Source organism: Uranotaenia lowii, chromosome 3, assembly GCF_029784155.1.
Source record: "Uranotaenia lowii strain MFRU-FL chromosome 3, ASM2978415v1, whole genome shotgun sequence".
Classification (NCBI taxonomy): Eukaryota; Metazoa; Arthropoda; class Insecta; order Diptera; family Culicidae; genus Uranotaenia; species Uranotaenia lowii.
This window is the reverse complement of record NC_073693.1, coordinates 151581991-151594321: the sequence shown is the minus strand read 5'-3', so window position 1 is coordinate 151594321 and position 12331 is coordinate 151581991. Positions and strand designations below refer to the sequence as shown.

The 12331-nt window shown below is 14.1% G+C and overlaps 1 protein-coding gene across 1 annotated transcript; it reads left to right on the top strand.

Annotated features, from left to right (window-relative positions):
- Window positions 1–513, top strand: LOC129751385 (myb-like protein D; the record flags this gene model as incomplete). Its single annotated transcript, XM_055746867.1, has 1 exon — window positions 1–513. A coding segment is annotated over one exon (513 nt), but the record flags the coding sequence as incomplete, so codon positions are not given.
- Between the last annotated feature and the right edge of the window lie 11818 nt (window positions 514–12331).

Here is a 12331-nt window from a genome sequence, read left to right as displayed (position 1 = left end):
AATAATAATAATAATAATAATAATAATAATAATAATAATAATAATAATAATAATAATAATAATAATAATAATAATAATAATAATAATAATAATAATAATAATAATAATAATAATAATAATAATAATAATAATAATAATAATAATAATAATAATAATAATAATAATAATAATAATAATAATAATAATAATAATAATAATAATAATAATAATAATAATAATAATAATAATAATAATAATAATAATAATAATAATAATAATAATAATAATAATAATAATAATAATAATAATAATAATAATAATAATAATAATAATAATAATAATAATAATAATAATAATAATAATAATAATAATAATAATAATAATAATAATAATAATAATAATAATAATAATAATAATAATAATAATAATAATAATAATAATAATAATAATAATAATAATAATAATAATAATAATAATAATAATAATAATAATAATAATAATAATAATAATAATAATAATAATAATAATAATAATAATAATAATAATAATAATAATAATAATAATAATAATAATAATAATAATAATAATAATAATAATAATAATAATAATAATAATAATAATAATAATAATAATAATAATAATAATAATAATAATAATAATAATAATAATAATAATAATAATAATAATAATAATAATAATAATAATAATAATAATAATAATAATAATAATAATAATAATAATAATAATAATAATAATAATAATAATAATAATAATAATAATAATAATAATAATAATAATAATAATAATAATAATAATAATAATAATAATAATAATAATAATAATAATAATAATAATAATAATAATAATAATAATAATAATAATAATAATAATAATAATAATAATAATAATAATAATAATAATAATAATAATAATAATAATAATAATAATAATAATAATAATAATAATAATAATAATAATAATAATAATAATAATAATAATAATAATAATAATAATAATAATAATAATAATAATAATAATAATAATAATAATAATAATAATAATAATAATAATAATAATAATAATAATAATAATAATAATAATAATAATAATAATAATAATAATAATAATAATAATAATAATAATAATAATAATAATAATAATAATAATAATAATAATAATAATAATAATAATAATAATAATAATAATAATAATAATAATAATAATAATAATAATAATAATAATAATAATAATAATAATAATAATAATAATAATAATAATAATAATAATAATAATAATAATAATAATAATAATAATAATAATAATAATAATAATAATAATAATAATAATAATAATAATAATAATAATAATAATAATAATAATAATAATAATAATAATAATAATAATAATAATAATAATAATAATAATAATAATAATAATAATAATAATAATAATAATAATAATAATAATAATAATAATAATAATAATAATAATAATAATAATAATAATAATAATAATAATAATAATAATAATAATAATAATAATAATAATAATAATAATAATAATAATAATAATAATAATAATAATAATAATAATAATAATAATAATAATAATAATAATAATAATAATAATAATAATAATAATAATAATAATAATAATAATAATAATAATAATAATAATAATAATAATAATAATAATAATAATAATAATAATAATAATAATAATAATAATAATAATAATAATAATAATAATAATAATAATAATAATAATAATAATAATAATAATAATAATAATAATAATAATAATAATAATAATAATAATAATAATAATAATAATAATAATAATAATAATAATAATAATAATAATAATAATAATAATAATAATAATAATAATAATAATAATAATAATAATAATAATAATAATAATAATAATAATAATAATAATAATAATAATAATAATAATAATAATAATAATAATAATAATAATAATAATAATAATAATAATAATAATAATAATAATAATAATAATAATAATAATAATAATAATAATAATAATAATAATAATAATAATAATAATAATAATAATAATAATAATAATAATAATAATAATAATAATAATAATAATAATAATAATAATAATAATAATAATAATAATAATAATAATAATAATAATAATAATAATAATAATAATAATAATAATAATAATAATAATAATAATAATAATAATAATAATAATAATAATAATAATAATAATAATAATAATAATAATAATAATAATAATAATAATAATAATAATAATAATAATAATAATAATAATAATAATAATAATAATAATAATAATAATAATAATAATAATAATAATAATAATAATAATAATAATAATAATAATAATAATAATAATAATAATAATAATAATAATAATAATAATAATAATAATAATAATAATAATAATAATAATAATAATAATAATAATAATAATAATAATAATAATAATAATAATAATAATAATAATAATAATAATAATAATAATAATAATAATAATAATAATAATAATAATAATAATAATAATAATAATAATAATAATAATAATAATAATAATAATAATAATAATAATAATAATAATAATAATAATAATAATAATAATAATAATAATAATAATAATAATAATAATAATAATAATAATAATAATAATAATAATAATAATAATAATAATAATAATAATAATAATAATAATAATAATAATAATAATAATAATAATAATAATAATAATAATAATAATAATAATAATAATAATAATAATAATAATAATAATAATAATAATAATAATAATAATAATAATAATAATAATAATAATAATAATAATAATAATAATAATAATAATAATAATAATAATAATAATAATAATAATAATAATAATAATAATAATAATAATAATAATAATAATAATAATAATAATAATAATAATAATAATAATAATAATAATAATAATAATAATAATAATAATAATAATAATAATAATAATAATAATAATAATAATAATAATAATAATAATAATAATAATAATAATAATAATAATAATAATAATAATAATAATAATAATAATAATAATAATAATAATAATAATAATAATAATAATAATAATAATAATAATAATAATAATAATAATAATAATAATAATAATAATAATAATAATAATAATAATAATAATAATAATAATAATAATAATAATAATAATAATAATAATAATAATAATAATAATAATAATAATAATAATAATAATAATAATAATAATAATAATAATAATAATAATAATAATAATAATAATAATAATAATAATAATAATAATAATAATAATAATAATAATAATAATAATAATAATAATAATAATAATAATAATAATAATAATAATAATAATAATAATAATAATAATAATAATAATAATAATAATAATAATAATAATAATAATAATAATAATAATAATAATAATAATAATAATAATAATAATAATAATAATAATAATAATAATAATAATAATAATAATAATAATAATAATAATAATAATAATAATAATAATAATAATAATAATAATAATAATAATAATAATAATAATAATAATAATAATAATAATAATAATAATAATAATAATAATAATAATAATAATAATAATAATAATAATAATAATAATAATAATAATAATAATAATAATAATAATAATAATAATAATAATAATAATAATAATAATAATAATAATAATAATAATAATAATAATAATAATAATAATAATAATAATAATAATAATAATAATAATAATAATAATAATAATAATAATAATAATAATAATAATAATAATAATAATAATAATAATAATAATAATAATAATAATAATAATAATAATAATAATAATAATAATAATAATAATAATAATAATAATAATAATAATAATAATAATAATAATAATAATAATAATAATAATAATAATAATAATAATAATAATAATAATAATAATAATAATAATAATAATAATAATAATAATAATAATAATAATAATAATAATAATAATAATAATAATAATAATAATAATAATAATAATAATAATAATAATAATAATAATAATAATAATAATAATAATAATAATAATAATAATAATAATAATAATAATAATAATAATAATAATAATAATAATAATAATAATAATAATAATAATAATAATAATAATAATAATAATAATAATAATAATAATAATAATAATAATAATAATAATAATAATAATAATAATAATAATAATAATAATAATAATAATAATAATAATAATAATAATAATAATAATAATAATAATAATAATAATAATAATAATAATAATAATAATAATAATAATAATAATAATAATAATAATAATAATAATAATAATAATAATAATAATAATAATAATAATAATAATAATAATAATAATAATAATAATAATAATAATAATAATAATAATAATAATAATAATAATAATAATAATAATAATAATAATAATAATAATAATAATAATAATAATAATAATAATAATAATAATAATAATAATAATAATAATAATAATAATAATAATAATAATAATAATAATAATAATAATAATAATAATAATAATAATAATAATAATAATAATAATAATAATAATAATAATAATAATAATAATAATAATAATAATAATAATAATAATAATAATAATAATAATAATAATAATAATAATAATAATAATAATAATAATAATAATAATAATAATAATAATAATAATAATAATAATAATAATAATAATAATAATAATAATAATAATAATAATAATAATAATAATAATAATAATAATAATAATAATAATAATAATAATAATAATAATAATAATAATAATAATAATAATAATAATAATAATAATAATAATAATAATAATAATAATAATAATAATAATAATAATAATAATAATAATAATAATAATAATAATAATAATAATAATAATAATAATAATAATAATAATAATAATAATAATAATAATAATAATAATAATAATAATAATAATAATAATAATAATAATAATAATAATAATAATAATAATAATAATAATAATAATAATAATAATAATAATAATAATAATAATAATAATAATAATAATAATAATAATAATAATAATAATAATAATAATAATAATAATAATAATAATAATAATAATAATAATAATAATAATAATAATAATAATAATAATAATAATAATAATAATAATAATAATAATAATAATAATAATAATAATAATAATAATAATAATAATAATAATAATAATAATAATAATAATAATAATAATAATAATAATAATAATAATAATAATAATAATAATAATAATAATAATAATAATAATAATAATAATAATAATAATAATAATAATAATAATAATAATAATAATAATAATAATAATAATAATAATAATAATAATAATAATAATAATAATAATAATAATAATAATAATAATAATAATAATAATAATAATAATAATAATAATAATAATAATAATAATAATAATAATAATAATAATAATAATAATAATAATAATAATAATAATAATAATAATAATAATAATAATAATAATAATAATAATAATAATAATAATAATAATAATAATAATAATAATAATAATAATAATAATAATAATAATAATAATAATAATAATAATAATAATAATAATAATAATAATAATAATAATAATAATAATAATAATAATAATAATAATAATAATAATAATAATAATAATAATAATAATAATAATAATAATAATAATAATAATAATAATAATAATAATAATAATAATAATAATAATAATAATAATAATAATAATAATAATAATAATAATAATAATAATAATAATAATAATAATAATAATAATAATAATAATAATAATAATAATAATAATAATAATAATAATAATAATAATAATAATAATAATAATAATAATAATAATAATAATAATAATAATAATAATAATAATAATAATAATAATAATAATAATAATAATAATAATAATAATAATAATAATAATAATAATAATAATAATAATAATAATAATAATAATAATAATAATAATAATAATAATAATAATAATAATAATAATAATAATAATAATAATAATAATAATAATAATAATAATAATAATAATAATAATAATAATAATAATAATAATAATAATAATAATAATAATAATAATAATAATAATAATAATAATAATAATAATAATAATAATAATAATAATAATAATAATAATAATAATAATAATAATAATAATAATAATAATAATAATAATAATAATAATAATAATAATAATAATAATAATAATAATAATAATAATAATAATAATAATAATAATAATAATAATAATAATAATAATAATAATAATAATAATAATAATAATAATAATAATAATAATAATAATAATAATAATAATAATAATAATAATAATAATAATAATAATAATAATAATAATAATAATAATAATAATAATAATAATAATAATAATAATAATAATAATAATAATAATAATAATAATAATAATAATAATAATAATAATAATAATAATAATAATAATAATAATAATAATAATAATAATAATAATAATAATAATAATAATAATAATAATAATAATAATAATAATAATAATAATAATAATAATAATAATAATAATAATAATAATAATAATAATAATAATAATAATAATAATAATAATAATAATAATAATAATAATAATAATAATAATAATAATAATAATAATAATAATAATAATAATAATAATAATAATAATAATAATAATAATAATAATAATAATAATAATAATAATAATAATAATAATAATAATAATAATAATAATAATAATAATAATAATAATAATAATAATAATAATAATAATAATAATAATAATAATAATAATAATAATAATAATAATAATAATAATAATAATAATAATAATAATAATAATAATAATAATAATAATAATAATAATAATAATAATAATAATAATAATAATAATAATAATAATAATAATAATAATAATAATAATAATAATAATAATAATAATAATAATAATAATAATAATAATAATAATAATAATAATAATAATAATAATAATAATAATAATAATAATAATAATAATAATAATAATAATAATAATAATAATAATAATAATAATAATAATAATAATAATAATAATAATAATAATAATAATAATAATAATAATAATAATAATAATAATAATAATAATAATAATAATAATAATAATAATAATAATAATAATAATAATAATAATAATAATAATAATAATAATAATAATAATAATAATAATAATAATAATAATAATAATAATAATAATAATAATAATAATAATAATAATAATAATAATAATAATAATAATAATAATAATAATAATAATAATAATAATAATAATAATAATAATAATAATAATAATAATAATAATAATAATAATAATAATAATAATAATAATAATAATAATAATAATAATAATAATAATAATAATAATAATAATAATAATAATAATAATAATAATAATAATAATAATAATAATAATAATAATAATAATAATAATAATAATAATGATGATGTGGTCATCAATAAATCTCAAATCATATTGTAGAGTAGATTTTAAGATCAATTTACTTAGTAAATTGTTGCCTTCTTATGATTTCTTTTATGAAATATTCAGTATTGCCCAAAAAGTGAAATTTCCATCAAAGATTGTTCCAATTCAAATGACACTAGAATCTCAAATTGTAGATTTATTAGCATACTCCGTCAGTCGGGACCTTTTTTCCATTCGGCAGAAAACAACACAAATTGAGAACCATAGCAACATACTTTGCTACACGAAGAAAAGTTGGAGTAGGCTGAAATTCCTATGTTGGATATAAAACATAAACCAAATTTTCTGCGTGGTCATAGAAATGCAAGTTCAAAAACGAAATTTTGTAGTTAAGACGCGAACCAACGGTTGATGGAAAGAATGTTCAGAGTTTCCTCAGTACCTCAATGCTTGAAATTTCCTTCTAGTAAGAACTTTCTCCAGGTGGTGGTGCTGATATACATGTCCTTGCTGAAGTATATGAAGCATGCTGAGAGTTACCAATGTTGATTATAATATGTTTGCTGTAATGCAAATATCTTTTGAGATATTCAGTATTGTCTTTTGTAAACTATGAAAAACGTTGCTTTTTTTTTTGAGAAAAAGACGTATTTGAAAGATTTTCTGTACAGCCCAGAATTTGAATTGAGACTTAAATTTGATTTTTTTAAAATGTTAGTCAGTTAACTTAATGAAAGTTTTCTAAGAAAAAAAGCGGGACATTTTGAGGAAAAAGCGGGACAGCGGTACATTCAACAAAAAAGCGGGACATGTCCCGCTTTTGCGGGACGGATGGCAACCCTAATCTAACCTTCTATCTACCTATATAAAAACTTCATAATCTTAAGATGTCCCTACTAAAAAGGACATCACTTTTCACCGCTGGGCCGATAAATTCATATACAAATTGTGTGTTTATTTTAAATCAGGAAAAAAAAACAAGTTTGGAATTCAAAAACTTTAATTTTTTTTCAGTTGACAACACTTTTTTCCAGTTTCAAGTTAAAGATATTCATCATTTCGAGGTAGAATTCAAACACAGATTTGATGGAGTTCACGCTGCAGGAAGCTTTTCCGGATTTGCAAAAAATCACCAGCACAAGAATATACCACTGCCAAATTCCTGCTCATCCCACCTTCCGATTCAATTGCAAATAATACAGATAAAACTGCTAGCCGTCTGCTCCATCAAGTTGCATCGGAAAGTACAATTATTTGTTTTATTTACATAGTATTCCGTCTCACGACATAACTTGACGAACATAATTCCTAAAATTCACTCGGTCCATGGCAACCGTTCTCCAATTCCTCGGGCACCCCACGTTCGCCAGATCACGCTCCACTTGGTCTAACCACCTCGTTGCGCCCCTGCTCGTCTTGTCCCTGCCGTAGAGTCGCGCGAGCTCGTGATTCATCCTTCGCCTCCACACTCCGTTCTCCTGTACGCCGCCAAAGATGGTTCTTAACACTCGTCGCTCGAATACTCCGAGTGTACGTAGGTCCTCCTCGAGCAATATCCATGTCTCGTGCCCGTAGAGAACCGGTCTTATGAGCGTCATATACAGGTTACACTTCGTGCGAGGGCTAAGTCTTCTCGACCGCAGTTGCTTGTGGAGTCCATAGTAGGCACGACTTCCGCTGATAATTCGCCTCCGGATCTAACGACTGGTGTCATTGTCTGCGGTCACCGGTGAGCCGAGATAGACAAAGTCTTCGACTATCTCCAGCTCGTTGCCGTCGATCGTGACCTTGTTATTACTGGACAAGCGGGTTCGGTCGGTCTCGGATCCGCAGGCCAGCATGTACTTCGTCTAGGACGTATTAATCATCAACCCAATCCTTCCTGCTTCGCGTTTCAGTTTGCGGTAGATCTCCTCCACCGCCGCAGATGATCTGCCGACTATATCAATGTCATCGGCAAAGCAGATAAGTTGACTGGATCTGTAGAAAATCGTGCCCCGCATTTCGACCACCGCTCGTCGAATAACACCTTCTAGCGCCACGTTAAACATCATGCAGGGTAGACCATCACCTTGTCGAAGCCCCTTGCGCGATTTGAATGAACTCGACAATTCACCCGAAATCATTTCGAAATCATTTCATTTCGTCACTTGAGGACCTAGCTGGTTTTTATTGAATATTTCTGTAATAATGAAAAGGATATTTCTTTTTTGGTGAAAAATTAATACTATAGGTAATACGAAACAAAATATCATGAAAATTTGTTTAAGAAAATACGTACTTTTGTAGAAAAAGGGAGTGCTCATTATGCCCTGGGTATGCGTTATGCCTTTTCTCCCCTAATTAAATAATCGCTGCAATATTTTTCAAAAATATGATAATTTTAAATGTGACATACTTTCAGAACATTCACAAGTCAGCGCAAACTACCGCTAGCAGCTGCTTGTTCGTTTCCAAAATTAGGTGGGTAGGTTCAAACTATGAATTTGTTTTTTGAGAAATACATAGCTGGTCTACAGTCTTTTTTCTGAAGCATGTTTTTTCGGATTTTTTTTCTCAAATTTTGAATAACGAAAAGCTGAAATGTTGCAGCTGAATATTGTCTGAGTAACATACACAACGTTACAACGTTACATGGTTTCCAGAACAATAAATTTTGTAAAAATCTATTGAGAAACATGAGAGATGTAGCGATTTTAAACCAGGACTGTCGAGTTGACAATGATTAGGAAGTTTTTTCCCGGAACTTTCAGGATAAAATTGTAATTATTTGGATGCACGCGAATAGTCTTATTTGCAGCTGATAGTGTTCGTGATATTATGCTGGTTGTTTCACAAAGACTTTTCAGTTTTGGGACCATGTGTGTCGACCGGCTGCACGGCTGCCAGTACCGAGAGTTGTTTAGGTTAGTTGTCCCGTCTCATCTGTACACGCTCAGCAAGTGTGCGTAAGAAATGTCAAAAACAACTCTATAAAGTTACAAGCCGCCAAACTTCATATTGACGCTCAAGAGAGAATTAGAGTTAAATATCTCAGAAATTGTAAAAGCTACAAATAAGTAAGACTTTTGTTCGTAAGATAAATTGATTGTCAATCAAATGCCATCATTCAAAATTTTTTGGTGAGTATTAAATTGTGTTTATAATGCCCCTTACCTAACCTCCAGGGGTCTCATACAATATATTGAACATTTAGACACTGATACAAGACAAAGAGTTGCTCATTCATCGGAAATCAAACTCAATGGTAGAATCTGAACACAAATTCATTAAAAAAATCTGTTCATTAATTTTTTTATAAATATTTGCAACTAAATTATTACTTGCGATCTTCGGGAAAGTTAGGTATTTATTTTAACCATTTTAAAATAAAATTTGTAATATTTTACAATTTTGTAAAAAAAGTGCATGAATTTCTTCAACAACTAAACAATACAAAAGGTAGTACCGCAATCCGGGGTAAGATTGATCACCTTTTTCAATATTTTTCGATTATTTTTTCTATTGAGGAGAATGTGGCGTGTTTCATATTTTTAAAACCAGTACTGGACTCCTATGAACGCGAAACATGGTTGCGAAAATTTATGACACTACTTTAAATTTGATTTAAAAATCGATTTCGTCTCTGTTTCTAATTTGATGCTGGGGTATTGATTGGAATTGACGGGTTTAACAATTTTTCTTTATCATAACGGAGACCAAAAACCTTCTGAATTTCTTTATTTCTTGGTTAATATTTCTTCACGGTCTTGATGTTTTAAGGCCGCACAACAGTTAAAATCGAAAGATGGACAACTATGCTGCATAAATATAGGCGCTAAATTTTTCTAACATTACTTTTAAAATATTAATTATAAAAACTAATTAAATTTTGTCTTCAGTCAGTTCCCTAGGTCCTTGCACTATTCCTCTTTTTTTCTCCACACTAGCCTTTTGTCTTAGACTGGCTTACTCTTGGAAAATGTCCCTATGTTTAAAAGCATCATAAATCCAAACGTGGCGTGAAATGGAATTTCTTAGGCCTAGTGATAAAAAACTGAATTCAGCCGTCGGCGAGCCAATTTTCTGACATGCTTGTAAAAAATAATTTTTAATACCTTTTGGGATCAAGTAATATCTTGTTATTACGGTAGATTTATTACTTGAACTAAAAATATTTTATGGAAAAAATCTTCATGGAGAGGTTAAATCCCTAAACTCCTCACCACCCTTTCCCCGTTCACACGGCTTTGATAAGACCTCTTTCAATCGAAATAGTTCGAGAAGATAGGTTAACTTATCAAAAACGTAGAAAGAAATAGCAACATCGAAAATAAACCTAACCAAACGTGTCACTGTACAGAAATATAGCTGGTGGTTATGATACTTATCGGGAGCCTTGGAAAACAACAGAAAAACGGCTCTGGTACAACAAATTCCACGATAGGAAACGCCTTAATTTATTAAAAAATGTTATTTATACAATTATTTACCTGTTAATTTTGGCCGTATTCATAAATAGTGTTACGCAAAAATGTATATTTTTGATCACCTTTCCCCTGTATGTCACAAATCGTGGAAATCATTTGTGATGTTATGATTTTTTTAAACATAAACAAAAGCAACCCTGACAATACTTGTCTCAGGAAAAAAAATCATAAGATAAAATATGAAAACAAAACAGACACAAAATTAGAAACAGTGGTACTTTATTTTTCGTTCAAGAATGTCAGAATGGTTGCCCATTAAAAATGCGTTCATCACCAAT